Source organism: Myotis nattereri (assembly GCF_964212035.1).
Source record: "Myotis nattereri genome assembly, chromosome: 9".
In the NCBI taxonomy this organism is placed as follows: Eukaryota; Metazoa; Chordata; class Mammalia; order Chiroptera; family Vespertilionidae; genus Myotis; species Myotis nattereri.
This window is the reverse complement of record NC_138084.1, coordinates 36,335,473-36,356,359: the sequence shown is the minus strand read 5'-3', so window position 1 is coordinate 36,356,359 and position 20,887 is coordinate 36,335,473. Positions and strand designations below refer to the sequence as shown.

At 37.7% G+C, this 20,887-nt stretch overlaps 1 protein-coding gene and 1 long non-coding RNA gene across 3 annotated transcripts in view; one reads left to right on the top strand and one right to left on the bottom strand.

Moving 5' to 3' along the window:
• Positions 1–416: 416 nt before the first annotated feature.
• On the bottom strand, positions 417–20,717 carry RNF141 (ring finger protein 141). 2 transcript variants are annotated; one of them, XM_081099090.1, is made up of 6 exons: positions 20,215–20,717; positions 17,671–17,862; positions 14,880–14,988; positions 11,688–11,869; positions 6,767–6,874; positions 417–769 (listed from the first exon to the last, which is right to left on the bottom strand). In XM_081099090.1, the coding sequence occupies exons 2-6, from the start codon at positions 17,811–17,813 to the stop codon at positions 619–621; spliced, it is 693 nt and encodes a 230-aa protein (XP_080955216.1). In that variant the 5' UTR covers positions 17,814–17,862; positions 20,215–20,717; the 3' UTR covers positions 417–618. The 2 variants fall into 2 exon arrangements, with proteins under 2 accessions (XP_080955216.1, XP_080955217.1); XM_081099091.1 differs by having other exon boundaries at positions 635–5,827; positions 20,215–20,342.
• The window catches only part of LOC308524549, a 157,194-nt gene continuing 156,646 nt past the window's right edge, over positions 20,340–20,887 (top strand). Inside the window, exon 1 of the long non-coding RNA XR_013996413.1 lies at positions 20,340–20,485. This is a non-coding gene — a long non-coding RNA (uncharacterized lncRNA). The remainder of the gene's footprint in view (positions 20,486–20,887) is intronic.

Here is a 20,887-nt window from a genome sequence, read left to right as displayed (position 1 = left end):
TCATGGTTTATTTTATTTACTTATTTATTTATTTATTTATTTAATCCTCACGCGAGGATACATTTTTCATTGATTCAAGAGAGAGAGAGAGAAAGGGGAGAGGGAGATAGATAAACATCGATGTGAGAAACATCGATTGGTTGCCTCCCATATGTGCCCTGACTGAGGATCAAACCCGAAACCTGGGTATGTGCCCTGACTGGGAATCAAACCTGAGACCCTTTGGTGCACGGGACACTCTAACCACTGAGCCACTCTGGCCAGGGTTTATGGTTATTCCAGAATGCTCCTACCCTGAAAAATAGTAGTGTTTCAGAAGCCTCTGGAAATGTTGCTGTTACTGCAGCAAAGGATTCAAGAGCAATTAGTTCTAATAAGCTATATTAGAACAGATAAACAATAGGAAAATAATGGTCTAGAACAGTAGCAAGTTTTAATTTACCATAAATGGAAGACATGAAAAGTTAATCAAAAGAAATGGGACAAATTGTCAGAAAAGCGAAAATAAGAGGGTGGGGAAAAGTGAGTTCTCGGTGCCTGCGCCCAACATCCCTGCATTCTTTCCCCATGACCCACGTGTTTGTAGCCCACAATAGCAACAAAATACTTCACTCAAGGTCATGGTCTGTGGGGCTGGCCTGCCTCATCAGCCATGTTAAGAATATAGTTAGCCATATCATCTTCAGTGGGTGCATCTGACACCACCCAAGATTCATTTGCTCCAGTCATCTGCAGGCGACAAATAGGGCAATTCCTGTGTCGATCACTCCTGTTAGAGAAGTCGATTAAAGAACAGTTCTTTTTCCTCTTTTTTAAAAACAGGTTTGTTTAAAAAGTAATACATATACATGGTTTATAAAAAAGTAAACAGCATAAAAGTATACAGTGAAAAATAAATCTCTCCCTCCAGCCCAATCTTTAATTCTTATCCCCAGGGGCAACCACTATCAGTTCATCAGTATGTCCTGTAGGCCATTATGTATCAGTGCATGTTAGAGTTGTCTATTCTTTTAAACATGCATTGTATGAATAGGCCACCATTTATTTAGTCTCCCACAGAAGAACATTTAGGTTTTTTCCTTTCTTTTGCCACTACAAACAACAAAATGGAAGAATTCAAGATTTAAAATAAAAGATAACTTTACATGCAGAATAATTTTCCTGATAGAAAAAGAGCTCACATATGATCACTTAAATAAGATTATGTTTTTCAAAGGGATGTTTTTGTCCTGACAAACATTAATTTGGAAATTTCTAAACTACCATATTTGAGCCAGAAACATGTCATGCAGGGAGAATGCTTTTCTCTTCATCTCTCAGTGAAATCTGAGACCAAAGTAATTAAATTATATCAATTGCTCTTTGGCTGTAGTACAAAACTAAGAAATCTGTTTCAAAAACTAAATGTGAAAGCTAGAGCTGGCATATATTATTCAGATTCCTTTCTGATTCCTCAGAGAGAGATACTTTACAAAGATAATTATGTGTGCTCTTCTGTGTACAAGTCACAATTTTAAAACAATCAACTTCTGCTTCAGGCCAATAGGGACCAGACAACAAAGGACAATAATCCCTGAGAGGTGGGAAGCAAAGGTGAGCCCTACAACTGCCCCAGCTTACTGCCTTGAGAGTTTCTAGGCCACAGAATAAGCAGGGGGAACCCAGGTGGAACTTGGCAGGCTCCTTCCCTAGTTGAAGGAACAGAGCTGAGAGTCGCGGGAAGCTAAGGCAGCTCCGAGTTACATGGCAGAGAAACTGGTGTGGAGAAAGTTGCACAAAGGGAGAATTCCCGAATCTACAGATGGTCCCCCTAGGCAGCGGTTCTCAACCTGTGGGTCGCGACCCCTTTGGGGGTCGAACGACCCTTTCACAGGGGTCGCCTAAGACCATCAGAAAACACATATATAATTACATATTGTTTTTGTGAGTAATCACTATGCTTTAATCATGTTCAATTTGTAACAATGAAAATACATCCTGCATATCAGATATTTACATTACGATTCATAACAGTAGCAAAATTACAGTTCTGAAGTAGCAACGAAAATAATTTTATGGTTGGGGATCACCACAACATGAGGAACTGTATTAAAGGGTCGCGGCATTAAGAAGGTTGAGAACCACTGCCCTATATTCAGCAGAGTGTGTGCATGTGAGGAAACTACTCCAGGCTGAAGAATCACCCAGAAGTATTTGAGAGGACAGTACCCAAAGCTCACAAAGGGCCTGGGATATTGCCTGTTCCCACCAGCCAGGCTGGAAAACCTCATAATTCACAGAGCATGGAGTACTCTGAAAGGTCTTGCCTCATTAGTGGGACATAATATGTTCTAAACTAAACACTGCTCTAGTCCTGCCTAACAAATTATAAAAACAAGACCCAAAAGGATCAAATTGTTTCCAAGTAACTATATCCCAGAACAAAGCTCAAGAATATTTATAGTAATATAAAAATATCCAGCACCCAAAAAGGTAAAAATCACAATGTCTGGCACCCAATCAAGAACTACCAGGCAAAAAAAAAAGAAGCAGAAAAATACAACCCAAAATGAGGAGAAAAATCAGTCAAAACCAATCAGGAACTGACACAGATGTTAGAATTAGCAGAGAAGAAAAGGAAAGGTTATGATAACCATATTCCATATATTTTAAAAAGAACTAGAGGAAAGACCAAACACATTAAGTTAGAGACATAGAAGATATTAAAAAACTCAAACTTTTAGAGATGAAAACTATAATATCTGAAGTAATAAATATACTGGATGGGAATTAATGGCAAGTTAGGCAGTGTAGGAAAAAAGATTAGTAATTTGAAAAGGCATTGCAGTATTAACTATTCAAACAGAGAAAATGACTCAAAAAAAAAAAAAAGAAATAAAATAGCATCAGTGAACTGTGGGACAACTTCAAATGGTCTGTATGTGTAGCTGCAGTCCCAAAAGGAGAGGGGAGAGAACAGAAAAAAATATTTGAGAAATAATGGCTGTAACATTTCCAAAATTGGTGATACCATAAACCTACAATTCTAAAAAACTCAATGAACCCTAAGCACAAGGAACGGGAAGAAGACTAGTCTAAGGCACATCATAATCAAACTACTCAAAACCAGTGGTAATGAAAAACAACATTAAAAGCAACCAGAGGGAAAAAAGTATAAAACCCACATAGGAAAAAAGGATGATAGAGATTTTTCATAGGCGACAATGCAAGAAAAATGAGAATAAAGTAACATCATTAAAGTACTGGAAAAAAAAATACTATCAATTTAGAATTCTCTATCCAGAAAAAGTATTTTTTACAATGATGTTTAAATAGACATTCAAGAAAATCCTATAGAACCTACAAAAAAAAATCAAATTAATAAATGAGTTTAGTAAGGTTGCAGAATACAAGATTGATACACAAAAACCTATTTTATTTCTATATACTAGCAACAAACAATCATAAACTGAAATTTAAAAATACCATTTGAAATAGTATAAGAAACAAAGAACTTAGGGATAAATCTGTCAAAGATATGCAACACTGAAGACTACAAAAATTGATAAGAGAAATTAAACAAGACTAAGTAAATGGAGAAATAAACTGTTTTTGTGGATTGGAAGACTGGATATTATTAAGTCAAGTCTCCAAATTGACTATTTATTTAACGCAATCCCAATCAAAATCCTTACAACTTCTTTTGTAGAAATTGACAGTTGATTCTAAAACTCATATTGAAATTCAAAAGACCTAGCACAGTCAAAACAACCTTGAAAAAGAAGAAAGTTTGAGGACTAACCCTTCCTGATTTTAAGACTTACAGAAGCTAGATAATAATCAAGATAATTGCAATATTGATGTGAAATAGATGAATAGATCAGTGGACCAGAACAGAACCTAGAAATATACTCACATGTATTTGAACAACTGCTTTTCAACAAAGGTGCAGAGGCAATTTAGTGAATATAGTCTTTTCAACAAAATGGTATGGAGCAACTGGAGCCATATGTAAAAAGGGAATTTTGATCCATACCTCAAACCATATTAAAAAATTAACTCAAAATGGATCATAGTCCCAAATGTAAAACCTAAAAACTATAAAATTTTCAGAAGATAAAGATTTCTTAGATATGAAACTAAAATCACTATCCATAAATCACAAACTGATATACTGGACCTTGTCAAAATTAAAAACTTCTATTCTTTGAAAGATATTCTTAAGAGAATGAAAAGGCAAATCACAAAATGGGAGAAAATATTTGCAAATTATACAATGCAAATTATACAAATATTTGCAAATTATACAGATTATTATGACTGGCCAGATTATTACGACCACCCCATCAGTACAATGAAGTGAATTAGTTATGCAAATAATAATAAAACTTTGAGAGTATTTGCTTAGTTAGTTTTCAATATTCAGTATTTTTGGAAGTGTCAATGAAGTACTGATGGGGTGGTCATAATAATTTGGCCGGTTATAATAATCTGGCCACTCAGTGTATATTTGATAAAGGATTATCTATCTATCTATCTATCTATCTATCTATCTATCTATCTATCTAAAAGCCTAATATGCAAATTGTCCCCTTGGGAGTTTGGGAGACCAGGAGTTCGATCACTCGCTATGACGTGCGCTGACCACCAGGGGGCAGCATGGAACGAAGGAAGGCCCCAGCCGGCAGCCAGCAGCTGGGAAAGGAAGGCCCCGGCCAGCAGTCGGAAGGCCCCGATTGGCCTTGATCGCTGGCCAGCCTAGGAATCCTACCCATGCACGAATTTTGTGCACCAGTCCTCTAATACAGCAGTTGCCAACCGGTGGTCCGCGGACCACTGGTGGTCTGCAAGGTCTGAAAGGTTGGCAACCGCTGCTTTTGTATATCCATAATAAATAAAGAACTCTCAAACTTTGAATGGACACTTCACCAAAGAAGATATATGGATGGTAAATAAGCACATGAAAAGATGCTCAACATTGTTAATAGGGAAATGCAAATTAAAACCACAATGTGGTAACACTACACATCTACAGAATGACTAAAATTAAAAGGACTGATCAAACCAAGTATCGACAAGGTTGTGGAGCAATTGCAGCTCTCATATATTGCTGGTGGAAGTGTAAAATGGTACAACCACTGAAGAAAACAGTTGGCAGTTTCTTAAAAATTTAAACATATCTACCATATGATCTAGCCATTCCACTCTTAGTTTTCATACAAGAAAAAAAACCCAAAATATATGTCCATAAAATGTCTTGTCCACAATAGAAAGCTTTATTTGTAAAGCTAGTGAGTTTGAAAACTGCCATGATTTCAAAGTAGTGAAGAGAGTAAATGACATTTACATGATGAGATAAAGTATCTGTGACTTTCATATCAACTGTAATATAAGCAAAGATCTCTGATTCCTATTATTGACTTTGTGACAGGTACTAAAACTTTTGGGGAAAGGGAGTGTTTTGTATCTTGATTGTCATGTTGGTTACATAGTTATAAAAATTTGTTAGAATGTAAATATATATGTAAAATGGTCACATTTTATTGTGTGTATGTTATGCTTCAATAAAGTTGCTTTTAAAGGTTAAAAAATATTAATTTAACAGATATTGCCAAAATGTTCTCCAAAGCAGTTGTACCCAATTTATATACTGAGCAACAATATATAAAAATGCCAGTTTCGCCACAAGCTTGCCAAGACTGTATGTGCTAAACCTTGTCCTTCTTATAAGTGAAAGTGGTTTTGTAATATTGTTTTACTTTTTATTTATATAATTATAAAGGTAAATGTCTTTCACTTCATATTTGAAGAGATCTAGATTTTATACTTTTGGATAGATGGGCAGTTTCTGTAAAAAAAAAAAGGAGTGTTTTTAGCTCCTAAATTTGGAGATTGCATTTCCATTTATTTTAGCAAAAGAAACATTGTAAAAAGAAATACAAAGTTAAAAAAAGCTTTATTTGTAATAGCCAAAAATTAGAAACAACCCAATGTCCATCAACAAGTAAATGGATAAATAAACTGTGACTTCCATACAATGAATACTACTCAGCAATAAAAAGGAACTACTGACACATACTACAACATAGATAAATCTCAAAATAATTATACTGAATGAAAGAAGTCAGACAAAAATAGGTTATATACTATATGATTTCAGTTATAAAAATTCTAGAAAATTCAAATTATTTTATAGTGACTGAGAGCAGATTAGTGGTTGTCTGGGCAGTGGAAGGAAGGGGTGGGAAGGAGATTTTACAATAGGACACAAAGGTAACTTTTTGGGATGATGGACTAGTTCATTATCTGTATAGTGAAGATGGTTTTTGTGCATGTGTACACATGTCAAAACATCAAACTGTACTTTAAGTATAGTTAATTGTATATCAATTATAAATTCTCCTAAATGAGATTCTTATTTATAAAATACTAATGAGCTTGACCAGCTGATCTCTCAAGTTCCCTCCAGATCCAATTATTATTTCTTCTAACCACACATAAAGGAACAATGTAGAAATAAGAAAAAGGGAAGCCTGTGATTTTAGACTCAAGTCAGGCACAAATCTCCTTACAGCAAAAGTAAACTGCTAAAACTAAAATACACCCCCACATTTTATAAACTTTAGTTATAAAAATAAAAATATTTTTAACCATTAGGAGGCATGTCAAAAATCCAAAGTACTTAAGAACAAAATCTATACTAAACTACAATATTTTTTTGAATTTTATTCATATACATGTTCCCATTTGACCTTTGCCTATTCCATGAAGGCACCAGATAACTTACCATTTATCAATGCACTTCTGACAAAAGCTGTGAGTACAAGGCAGGATGAGGTCAACTCGACCATCCATGCAGATACAACACTCCTCCTCATCAGTCAGCTGCTTCACCCTGCAAAGTGAAAGCTAAGTTAGAACAATGATATTCTCTGCTGTCATTATAGTTTAAACCAGTGGTCACCAACCGGTGGTCCGCGAGGTCTGAAAGGTTAGCAACCGCTGGTTTAAACTGTTTCCATCACCTGAAAAAGCATTATCAAACATCTATGTGCCTTCAGTATAAAGCAAATGACTCATGCAATATCACACTAAATCAACATACTTTTTAGGGAAGGCATTATATTAGGGAAGAAGTACTAAGAGGGGCAAATTTAATAAAGAAAGACTGGATAAGGGATAAATTCTACAGTGATTAAAAAGAAAATATGGACAAAAAACCTGGAAATATTCAGGTCTTTCTGCAAATAGCTTAACCCATTTAAATCATATTAAATTTATATAAGTGAATTCAACCAATAATGATTTATTCACTATATAGGATACAAAGCACTCTAAAATATGAATCTTGCCATCAGGGTCTCCCTGTGCTGATGCTGATAATGAGCATATAAATGAAAAAATACCTCAGTCTTAAGTATCGGGTGCTACAGTAAATATAAAAGAGACAGAAAGCACAGTCTTGGTCCTCAAGGAGCTCTCTCACCTTGGGAGGAAAAGAGATGTTGAGTCTTCTACTCCAGCCACCATTTAGAGTGCCCTGAATGGGCCGAGTGCTTTTGCCTGTGGTGTTTTCCTTTCTTGGAATACTTTTGTGAGTTTGGTAAATTCCAATATTAGTAACTCAGCTCAAAATGTCACCTGCCTGTTCTCAAAACCAACATGTGCCTTAATTAAAGAACTTACATGTTGCATTTCAACTGGCTGTTTACTGGCTATTAACTTAAAATTTTTTTGAATAAAGGGTGTTTACCTTAGGTTCTCAATAAATGTTTCTTAAAGTGATTTTAATTTGTTTTTATCCTTTGTGCTGTTCTATTACTGTTAGATTTTGTTCATCAGGCATGTATTGCTTTTTGTAAAGATTGAATGTTTCAATGTACAGCCACTACACTATAAATTTAAAAGAAGAAGCTATTGCTAACATGTTTTTAATTCCCTGCTGTGCTTATACCAGTGTATGTATATAAGATATTGAGATGTCACTTTAAAATTCATCAATCTGAATATAAAACAGAATATAAGCAAATATCAAATGTGAGTTACATGTAGTAAGAGCGAAGTAAAGGAGGAAATGAGTGTATTTCACACTTGTTGGAAAGATTAGGATTTTGACAGAGAACATGCTAGGTGAATAAACAAAGCTGTGACGGTAGAAAAAAACCTGTATATGCACACATGCACTCAACAAGGAGCCTGGCGTGATGCTCTGGGAAGAAAACTGAGAGAAAAGGTTGCTTAAATATAGCAAAGAGAATCTGATCCTGGGATATCAAAAAGAAAAGTTTAAACTTGTTCTGACAGGCAACCTACAAATCAGAGTTTGATCAAGGGGAAAGTAACTCCATTGAAATAATACTTCAGGAAGATTAATTGGGAGTGCAGCATGAGGGGCAGTGTAGAGGGAGGAAAACCAATTAGATTATTTCAGCAATTCACTTGGGAGATAACTAGGGCCTGGTCTAAGGGTCATTATGAAAAACAAATCATCAGGATGTGGTAATAGATTAAATGTTATGCTTTAGTACTGGGCAAAATAGGGTAGCCATTGAATTGAAATGGGGAAATGGAATAAAAACCTAGATGGATGTGGATCTAATGTATTTTATTTTTTTCTACATATGTTCATTTCAATGTTTAGGTTCTATATATAGTGCCAGACCCAGATGAATTGGAGTCTCTGCTCTGGAGGAGCTTACAATTTACATCTAAGGATGTAGACTTGGGTGTCAATAGCAGAGAAAATAACTGAATCCATAGAGTGACAGGTGAGAATTTAAAAGTGAGGCACTGAGGGCCATGAAGAACAGCATTCTGGATAGGGGTAAAAGAAAGAACAGGAGACACAGAAGCAGCCAATGAAACCTGTATAATGTTCACCTGATTTTTGCTACCTTCTAAGCAGTGCAGTGACCAGAAGAGCCTTGCTTTACTTGTCCTTGTTAGGCCACTTACAGAGCATTCAGTTCTATGCTCCCTACCCTGAAAGACACATTGAGAGATAAAGGATTATCCAGGAAAGCCTCCAGGACATAGAAGAGACTCATATGAACAAATCAGAAGGAACTGGGGCTGCTCATCCTGGAGAACAGAGGCTCAGTGAGGATTTGATTACTGTTTTCAAATATGTGAAGGGCTGGAAAAGAGAAGACTTTTTTGGTAGGATTCCAAAAGGCACTGCCACTGAAATAAGTAGACTACAGTAATAATTTAGTGATAATTAATGACAGTTAACTCTTAACCTATTATTATGGGCCAGGTACTATTCTAAGCATTTTACATATATTAACTCACTTAACTCTCTCAAGCGTCCTATGAAACAGATATTCATAGGACTATATTGTAGGAAGAATTCATAGTAATTAGAACCATCTGTATGTGAAAAGGCTTGCTTCTCTGAGGCTATGAGCCCCATTTAACTGCAGGTGATCAAGTACAAGTTGCACTTTCACTTGGCTAAATGTCATCAGTAGAATCTTACTATTCAAAGTGTTATCCATGGAGCTGCAGCAGTGACATTACCTGGAAGCTTGCTAGAATCTTAAGCTCCTCCTCAAAACCGCTGAATGTCAAAAGTGAGGAAGCACTGTAGTATAGGATCTTTATGCACCAGAGAATAACAATGCAGGTTGGAAGCACAGCTGTATTGCCAGACAGGCCTGCATGTGAATCTCAGCTAGGCCAATGTCTATCTATGCCATTTATTTGTCTAAACTCAGTTTCTTCAACTGAAATAGGCCAATAATTGTATTCCCATAGGGTTGTTGTGAGGATTTAATGAGTTTATACATGTAAAGCATTCATCACAATGCCTACTACCCTAAAAGTACTCAATAAATATAAACCACTAATAGAAGTATGCATGAGATGTAAGGCTGAAGCAAATAAATACCTCTTAAGATTCCCTTCAATTTAAAAAGTCTGGTTTTTCTATGAACTAGTGTATCAGGATGTAACTGAGAACCAAAAAGCATCCAGAAGCAAAAAGCAGCCCTAACCTACTAATCTGGCACTGAATTTTCTAGTCTCAAGGGCACATGAAAAGGAATAACACCCTATCTCCTTCATTAAGATGACTGCAATAAGGAAAAAGTATTACTTTCATTTCATTGACTACCATGGAGCTTAAATATAGTAAATACTATTCGTGGCTTTTAAAATCCTATGTATAAATAATCATCATTTTGAAGGGGAGAGAAAAAGCAGAAAATCAGATAGTTGTCTTTGAAAGATTAACTTTACAAAATACAGGAAAGACAAGCCTTAACGTTGCCTGATATAACAAAAGCCTAATATGCCAAGTGTCCGGTCGTCAGTTCAACCAATCAAAGAGTAATATGCTAATGATATGCTAAGGCTGCTCAACTGCTTGCTATGATGTGCACTGACCACCAGGGAGCAGACAGTCGAATGGTCAACCAGTCGCTATGATGAGCACTGACCACCGGGGGCAGACGCTCCGACCAGTAGGTTAGCTTGCTGCTGGGGTCCAGCCGATGACTGAGTGAGATGGGCGGGACATGCCCTGGAGCCTTCCCACAGTCCCTCCCGGGGTGGCCATCCTCCCGCGTCCCTCCAGCCACAATTGTGCACTGGTAGGGTCCCTCAGCCTGGCCTGCGCCCTCTTGCAATTCAGGACCCCTCGGGGGATGTCGGAAAGCCGGTTTTGGCCTGATTCCACAGGCCAGGCCAAGGGACCCCACTGGTCCACAAATTCGTGCACCAGGCCTCTAGTGATGCTATAAAACTCATTTGGAATTTCAGTAACACTTGTACAGCCCAAACCTAGAAAACCAAACAATCCTATTAAATATAAACAGAAAATGATAAATGGAAAATACAATTTTACTATAACAATTTTAGTATTTGGAGATCAGCTGATTAAGAATAGACCAGAAAATGCTACTAAAGAAATAGAAGAGAAATTCTTGTTAAGCATATTTTTAACTTTAAGGTAAAAGGCACTGTCAATACAGGTTTCTGCTGTCTACTCTGTATGACAATACCATAGGATGTCAACATGTCTGGACCCAGGGAAGACTTTCCAATGAGGTGTTTACAAATTTAAATTATGATCATGGTTGTCAAATGGCAACAGGTGGGAGGTTTCACGTGCCAAAAACATTATAGAGAAGGAAAAGAAAGTTTAGATAGAACAATAATGTAGGCCTGAGTAAACAAGCACCATCACAGAAAACTCTGGCTGACTTCATTTCCTTCTGGTACATGCAATGTGTACACCAACTACTTGTACATTCCTGAATGCATTGCCAGATCCTGGAGCCAATATTTACAATTTTAATGCTCCAATTAGATAATTTTAAGGAAAATTGGAATGGTTCTGCCATTCTTGGGCCTAATTTCCTGAAGGGCTTTGATGTAAGAACCTAAATATCTATTATAAGAGGGGTATTAACTATAACTCTTTTGTCACTACATGCAAACATGTAGAGTAGAGAGTGGATTAATGGAAATGAAGTTGGCAGCAATGTTACCTGGCATAAGCCACTTCAACTTTTCTTTAATTGGGCCCTCTAACAATGTCCTTAAGTACAGAATAACCCAAAAGCTGATCTGGGATATATCAATTGAGACAAAAAGTAATGTGATTTAAGATGTCACAAAGAGCACCAGCCAGAATATTAATGAGATTTCAGTAGCTTGCATATTGGAAAATAAGAGAAACATGGTGCTTATGTATTGTGTACCTTCCCATCCAAAGACTAGCTTGACAAGATGTTACAGATGACGCGTTTTCGTCAGGGGCTTCAGAGGTGGAGCTCTGTGCCAACACTTCTGCTGCTTGACTTGTGATGTCTTTGTAAAGCTGAATAAACTGGTACAAATTCATGATCCGTGATGCTTCTACAATGCCACGGCTTTTGTTAATCTAAAAATACAAAGAAAATGAAAAAAAAAATCCCAACAATACACACACACAAGCCCTCCCCCCACAAAAAGGTTGATAATTTCTCTGATCAATTTTTCCCCAAAAAAGGGGAATAAATACTAAGTCAAACATCCTAGGAAAGAGAAGTTTGCCAGGTTTCCAAATTATCCAACAAGAGAACAAGAGTCTGAGCATATGAATAATATCATGTCTCCTACATTTGTAGATTTCAAAGGAGCTACACAAATTTATCTAAGTTGATATTCAAAATAACTCTGTAGGGTTGATTAGGAGTCATCTTATTTAGATTTGTGAGGTCAGGCAACCTTCCCAGACTTAAGAAATGAATTTTAGAGATCAGTATTGGCAATTTTTTTCATTTTAATTTCTTAAAGAATTTCTTAATTAAAGGCATTTATTTGAGTCCAGCAACCACATGCCATTTTACTATAATTGAAACAACAGATTGTTTCCTTGAATATCTTAAGTTTTACTTTATACCCAAACTTCCAAACTAAAGTGATAAAATTATATTGAAGTAAATTCTAAGAGAAAGTGTTTGAGTTTTTCTCAGAAGGCCATTTTGAGGTATAGCAAAAACTCATTTAAAATAAAATGAACCAGTGTCTACAGGTTGTACTTAGCCTTGCTCTAGCTTACATTATAATGTGAGGATATATTTGGGGCAAGTGTGAGGTAACAGGTAAGGAGGGATAATATTGCTTTCATGTTGGAGGACTCGTGGAGTGGGGCATATATTCACTTTTGAAATGACCAAAGCCAGTAGGATTGAGGGCAAAGAACATGAATTAATCAGCAATACATTAGAGATGTAAAAGACTTCCTTTCAGCACAGGAGATGATAAGGAAGACTGTGGGGACAGAAGCAACGAAACCTATTAAGTACAATATCAAAATAAATAGAACAAACAAAATCATAAAATACTTAGAAAGAAATGAAGAATGCAGGGAGAAATATAGAGAGAGGGCATTAAAATTGTGAATGAAGTAGGTGTTGATGGAAATGGGGATATGAGAAAGTGAAATATGAGGTTACATATTAAAAAACATTATTATAGCAACATTTCCATATTTGGAATGAAAATAATAATAGTTGCAACTAACATTTATTGTTTACTACTTGAGAAGACAATGAGAAGAAAAACTGAGAATCAAGTATGAATCAGATTCCATGTGTAAAAATGCCAGAACCACTGCTAATTTAAAAAAATTTGATTAAATTTTGGGATGGTAAGATCTAAATGGAAATGCAAATATGTAATATTCTTTGTAATAAAAGACGATACGTGCAGTTGAAAACAAATAGAAATAAAGGTGATAGGAGTTTATAAATTATAAAATAGATTTTCAGAGCTAAAGAAACTGGGCCAGTCTTCCTTTGAAACTGTATAATTCAGAAGAAATCATGGAATAATTCACATAGACATAGTATTTAACAGCAAAGTTTATCAAACTGCAACAAATATTTTTTTTATTTTTTCAATCCTCACCTGAAGATATTTTTTTTTCCTTTGAATTTTATTTAGAGTGGAAGGGAGAGAGGGAGACAGAGAAACATACATGTGAGAGAGACACATCAATTGGCTGCTTCCTGCATGTGCCCTGACCAGGGCCAGGAATTGAACTTGCAATCCAGGTACATGCCCTTGACTAAGAACTGAACCCATGACTCTTCAGTGTGTGGGCCGATGTTCTATGCTCTAACCACTAAACCAAACTGATCAGGGCACAACAAATATTTATTAAGTACATATTACTGTTATAGGTAATATGTGCACTGCTCTAGGCACTGGTGACCGTGTGTATAAAAAACAAAACTCCTGACCTCATGGAATTTATACTATAGGTAGGAGAGACAGACAATAAAATACAGATTAGACAGAAGTAAGTGTTATGGAGAAGATAAAACAGAGGAGATGAAATGCTAAAGGGTTGTAGGGAAGGCCTCACAGAGAAGGTGACATGTAAGAACTGAAAGGGGTGAAAGAATGAATCATATCAATATTTGGACGAAAGATCATTCCAGGCTGAGAGAACAGGAAGTGCAAAGCATGTTAGGCAGAAGTGTACCTGGCAAGGAGCACAAGGAGTCCAGCAAGGAGCCCAGGGTGGTTGGAATAGAATGAGGGGGGAGAAATTGGAAAAAATAAGGTTAGGGGTGAGGTGGGGACAGAATGTATAGACTTTGCTGATCATGACACAAAAGGAAAAAATCTCCTTACCCATGAGTTCTTTATGGGTTGGTCAGGAATGGACTTCAGGGCACTCATGAATGCCCAATTTATTGTTTATATGCACATAGATGATTTCACCATTTGTTTGTTGTATAATAGGAGTGGGGATATGAGAAGGCCTAATTAAATTCGTTCCTTCATTTTCACCAAAGTTCTGTGGCCTCACAAAAGTTAAAAACCATCTATTCTAATCTACCCATTGGTGGGTGAGGCTTCCTAATACTTTATGACAGCGGCTATTATATTTTTCAACACAGTTGATATATTCAATTACCTAAAATTTAAAGATGAACTAAGACAGTGTATTAATGGTGAAAAATCCATTCTATAATTAAAAATTACTAAAACAAAACAAAAAACACAAACCTTTCTAATGGACTTAAAAATTATTAAATAAATAAAACCCAGTGTTCTTAAAAGAAATGATCTCTTAAGATAACTAATTTTTAAGGAGTCATCTTAGAGTTATGTAGAGTGTTGCCTTAGGATTCCATAGCTAGCTAAATACAAAAATAGAGGTAGAGGGTTTACTACCACCTTTCTTAATTATAAAAATCTCTGCTATATGGTAATTACACAACCAGTGAGATTCAATTAACCTGGAAGGCAATAACAGTACCAAAACTATGTTTTAAATAGTTAATAATAACCACATTATTAACATCCATTTCAATCATATTACATTACACAATTAAATGTGGTTCTAACCACCAAAATAATTCAAGTTCTGCATCAGAAGTCCCTATCACTCTCACCTTGGTACAGACCACCCGTACAACCACTTTCCAAAAGGCAGAGGAATCAGACCCAGGTTGTACCTCAAAGAGAAGATGTTTTTCCTGACCAGAAGCCACTTTAGCAGTTCTGAAAAGAGACAAACACATTTGTTTATTTTATGAAAAGTCATATAAAATAACTGAGCCATGTAACTAGATTCAAGAAACACTTTAAATCAGAGAAAAAAAATTGAAGAAAAAACACAAAGTCAAATAACAATAATGATTGTAATAATTAGATTCTTAAAACAAAGGGATAGAGAAAGTTTTGATTAAACATACAACTTAATTTCCAAGGTTTTTAAAGTCAACAGCATGGTGGAAAGATATTTATAAATCTGTTTGTCATATCTAATATCTTAATGGTCTTTAAACTTTTAACAAAGACATCTACGAAAAACATATCCAAGGAAACAGATATTTAAAAGAAAAACCAAGCTGGTTTCACTTATCCAAATTTGACTATTGCCTCAATGCATATAAAGTGTGAAAAAAAAATCTTGCTTTTGGTTGAGTCCTTATTTAAGCAACAATAATAACACATCACTTTGGAAAAAAAGTTTATAGGTAATGTGGACTGGATCAAGCAAATGCTTTTGAGACACTTTGAATATAGCTTCCCCGGGCAGAGTAATTTTCATCTAGAGAGCCACAGGCTTCTAACATAAAAATATGACTTTTAGAGAATAATATCGCCATTATGCTCATTTAAATCAGTTCAAAGACATACTTAAATATTACTGCTCCCTTCTATCATTAGTCACATTTCTGTCTGTGCATCAATGGGGATATCACACTCAGAACTAAGTGACTTACAGCTAAATAAATTGAGGCCATTGAAATTAAGCAACTAGCCTGAGGTAACAAAATCTGCCAGGGAATGTAATTCAACTATGCCAGCTCCCAGTCGTTTTCTAGCTATCAAGCCACGCTTTATCCGTATAGGTTTAACTTTATTTCTCAGACAGCACTATGCTTATGAATGCCCAACTCTGACCGTGAAAATTGGTTTTTTGAACCAAATCCAGTCAGAAATAAATGAGAAGATATTCTTTACCATCACATCTGTATTACACAGTAAACTTAGCTTGTGGATGCTTTCACGGGACACATTTTATTCAGTATCTTTAGATGCAAAGGCAAAATTTTGTTAGACTAGACAAGGTTTACATAAGTTCCGAGACTCAAAGGGATGCTAAAGTTTTAAAAACCGATGGCTACATTTTTTTATTATGAAAGATCAGACAATACACAAACACACAGTAAAATGTAAAATCTCCCTCAATGCCCCTGTTTCCACGGACTCCCCAGAGACCCAGTATGCAGCCTCCTAGCTCTTTTTCTATGTATTTACATATATAACAATACAGGATCCATCCATATACATATACAGGACTTTAAGAACAAAACAAAATCCAGTGCTCTTAAAAGAAATGATCTTCTAAAACAACTTTAACTTTTAAGACATTCTTTATTCCTCATGACTGGCTAATAACAGTAGACTGTAGTCATGTCCATAAAAAAACTGTATTTCCTTTTCTTTATCTAAATGTGTTCCACATAGCCAAGTATGTTTCTTATCAACCAACATAGCTATCACAAAGCTAGGGAGCACATTCATGTACCTTGCCCTAAACTATTAATAGGGACTGTTAATAGTTTATATCTCTACTAAGTGGGTCCAGACTGCTTGGTGATTTTGATTGGCTTTTTTGGGATTTAAAGAGAGGTTAGAGTGGGATAGCTAAGGTGGGCTAATGAAAAAACTTCAGATGTAGGGAGAGCTGGATCTGCCATTAATCCTTGGGCAATCATTATAGGTCTCAGTTAAAATGTCCAACGCTCAGCACAGTGCCTTGCACACACTATGGGTTCAGTGAATGTTAGCTACATTGAACAGACTTAAGAGAGAACCTTTAAGATCTTATTTAAAAGGCAATTTCATAATTACATGCCAAGAGAGACAGAAGATATATATACATGGATGTAGGTGCTGCCACAGAAAGACTTAATAGAAGGAAGTGACATCTGCTCATCTGTCACTAAGGGAGAAAACACACAAAGAAAAAGTAATATTTTAAAAGTATAATAATCTGGGGCCATTTAGGGACAAAGAGCCCTGTGTATTTTGATAGCTGCTATAACAGATTGGTATAAAAATTGATATAATAAAGAACAAATTCACAAACAAAAGACTAAATTCTATTAAATATGCTCTTTAAGAAGGTAGAAAAATGTACATTCCATTTAAAACATTAATCTATTCGAGTTAAATAGTGATTTAAAGATGTTAGCTGATTAGAAATATTAATAACTAAATATCTTATTCTTCTGATGATAAATGAATTATTACTATATATGTATTTCTCTGGTAAAACAATAGCTCTGCGAACAAACACAGAAGATTTATTTATTAACTAGATGCACTGGCTGATATACAGAAACCTGAGTGTCCAAGGACTATCCTAGGAGCCTTTTTCTAGAGTGGGTAATTGGCATACTCTCATTATGTACCTCTTTAGTGCTTTCAAACAAGAAAAACTTATATGCCTGTGTTTAAAATTTAATTTAATGTTCCTTCCATCTCTTTTGTTCTTATTACATATTTTAAAATAGCCACACAGAAAGTCTGATAGTAGGTGTTCAATAAATATTTGCTAACTGCTGCTGAAAACATTAAGTCATCAGTACTTCTGATTACCTCTCAGGCAGTCATGACATGTGGGGCATACATAAGCAGGAAAATAAAATGAAAAAGAGCAAGCCTTACACATCATTAAGTTCAGCTACTCTCCCAAGAAATTCTTCGTAAGTTAAGGAGCCACTTTCTCGAACCAATGTGACATGTTTTGCTACTTTTTCTGGTAACTTGTTAAGAACCAACTGCGTCTGATCCGAAATCTGTTGTCCCATGATGAAATGATGTCTTTTGAAATCCAGGAAGTGTTGCTTCACATAGTTTCTGTTAAATATATATATAAAAGTTACTATATATAATATAAAAACAGCAGTATATCCACCACTTCAAGAAAATAAAAGAAAAACTAGGAATACATTTAAGTAGAGTTCAGGAGGCTGATATCATTTTGATATTAGCAAATACTTCCTTCTAGCTCAGGGGTGGGGAACGTCCAGCCCACAGATATAAGGCCCGAAAAATCATTGGGTCTGGTCCTGCCAAGGCATTAGGGGTGAGTTAATTAAATGTTTGACCAAATATAGCAGCTAGTTTTTAAGCTGATGATTTTGTATGACCCTCAATGATGTTATAAATATCCAAATGGCCCCTGGCAGAAAAAAACGTTCCCCACCCCTATTTTGGATCATGGAACAGTAGTATTGCATGGGAACATAATTTGCAAACCACTGGCATAGAATTCAGCACAAGACAAATCTCTGGTCAAGATTTCTCAAAGAACTAGCAGCTCTCATACTATTGTGCCACCTATAATTTAGTCCTCGCAAGAAGAATAATAATGTGCTTTCAAAAAACATTTGGAAGATTTTTAAAATAAAGAACAACTGTTTTGTGTGTTTTTTTAATATAAGAATATCAAGGATTCCAAAAATGCCACATTCTTTAGTGGGTGGTAATATACACTTGATCACTTCTTTTTCTAACAAGTGAATTGTCGTAGTTCAAATATCCTTTATAAAGATATAAAATCACATCACGGGCAATTGGCAAAACCAAAAACCAACCCCCAAACCCAACCCAACCCAACCCAACCCAAAAACATCCGGGAAAATTTAAACCATATCCATTCATAAAAGGATTAAAGAAAAGCTGAAAAGCCTGAAAGTGCAACAAAATGACTAACTCACAAGTACTGTAGTATTTATAAAATATACGTAACTGAAATAACCGATTATTTTCATCATGAAGTCAGTAATAAAAAAACATCAGTGATAAAAAACTCGGTCCCTAAGGATACACTTTCATTACTCATTCTTTATTCAACCTCTGCTATCTGAAAGCTGTTCTGCAAGATAAGAAATTAACAGCAGTTACAACAGATATTATAGGCAGCGAAACAAATTCAACTAGAGTCACTATAGAGCCTGGAATGCCTGTTCCGAAGAAAATTTTTATAGAAGGAAAAACTACAAAAGGAGAGAGAGTACTTGGAGGTTAAGAATACTGATTTCTGAGAGCACCAGTATGTTTACTAAACACATTACATACGTATTTGGAAAAATACACTAACTAGACTTGCAAGAACCCTCTCTGGACCTTCCCTGCTTTTTTGGCAGAAGGGTAAGGTTAAGTGTGCTAGGTGTTTGGAAGTGAACTAAGGAAGATGGGGCTCCACACCTCAAATACCAAGTTCAGTTACAAGAAAGGACAAGGAACATATCTTTGGAAATCTACAATTACACTAAGGAGGAAATTATTTAGAAATGGCAGCCAGGCAGCATCAAAGGAAAGAAAAAAAAAATCCACACGATTTTTGAGTTCAGAAGGAATCACTTCTTAGAGAGGCGACCTCAATAGAGCAGTGACTAATTTAGGGTCTGGGCCCGATGAAATTCTGAATGGATGGAGCTCAATTCATAGCAGCAGGAATGGGCGGAGGGGGGTGGAAAAGAGTAACTTTATACAGGGTCAGAATGTGGCGTGCACTGCAATTAAAGTAAAGGGGCTGGGGATGGATTTGAATAATAGTAGTAAGTCCACGTTCTGCAGCTAACATACAAAGAACAATTATTAGCAAGGAAACGTTTCGTCTTGGCCGGGCCTCCAGGTAGCTGGTTCACCAAGGCCAGACCTTTGGGAAGGGGAGCAGCCTAAACTAACAGAAACGGAGGGCCGGCTACGCCGAGCAGCTGGCTTGGCCGCGAGAGTTAGGGTCGCCGGGCAGAGGGGCTGTCCTCTCGGACGTCCGGTGCGGCCGGGCGCACGTGGTTTTCAACGTGACCGGTGTGTTTACCAAACACGCCGGCCGCCCCCGCCGCCTCGGCCCCTCCTCAGGCGCACTTGAACCTGGAGCTTTGAACCAACAGCCACGTCCGCGATCCGACAGGCTGCGCGGGCGGCAAGATTCAAACGCGGTTCCGGGCTCCGGAAGGACCAGCTCTCTCCAGTGCCCCCAGGTCCTCTCCCCAAACGGGACCAGCCACCTCCCCACACCGGGCCATTGAAACGGCCGGGCCGGAGCCGGTGCGTCCCCGCAGGGCCTCCCAGGCCGGCTCCGCGCCCGACGCCGGACCTAGAAGGGCGGCTCCCCCCGGAGCCCGGCTCGGCAGTCCCAGCCCCAGGTTCGCGGGGCTGGCGAGACGGGAGACGACAAAAGGACGGCGCTGCGGAGCTCACCCAGGTTCAAGGCATCGCGCTTCCGGGGGTACAGGTGCCGCCCCTGCCCGTCACTCGGGCCCACAGGCGGCGGCGGCGGCGGGCTGCAGCGGCGGCGGCGGCGAGGCGCGCGACCGTCGCACCTCAGTGACGTCAAGCGCGTTGCCTGGAGACAGCGCCCGTCCTTCCCCAGAGCTTGGCTCCCGTGCTCTGCTGCTCCCGGGGACCTGAGAGGGAGGACCCAGGCGGGGGCCGTGCCCAACTGGAGGCCTCGCCGGGCAGGCTCCTGGAGGTAGGGGCTCCGTGGGGCGGCCGTGGGTACGGCCTGGCCGGCTGCTGCCTCTCCCGGCGCCATGGGCGAGGGGCGGAGGGCCCCCTGGTGGCAGAGGCCACGCGAGCCCCGGTTTGGTCAGGGGTTGGATTCCCAGCCACCACTTAGGAGGCCTCCAACCGCCCACTGGTCACAGTTACGCAGAGAGGATCTCGTTCCTTACCACGAAGCGGGGTTGAATATGCTTGCCTCACTAGACCAAGAAACATAAAAGAGAACATGTGGGCAGTGATAGATGGCAGCGCTTACTATTATGAACAGGTGTTGGCGATGTTACGGCTTTTCAGAACATACATAGTCAATAAATGTGGTCCATTAAGTATCCCGTGAGCCAAGAACGATACTAAACACCTACGGGCACTG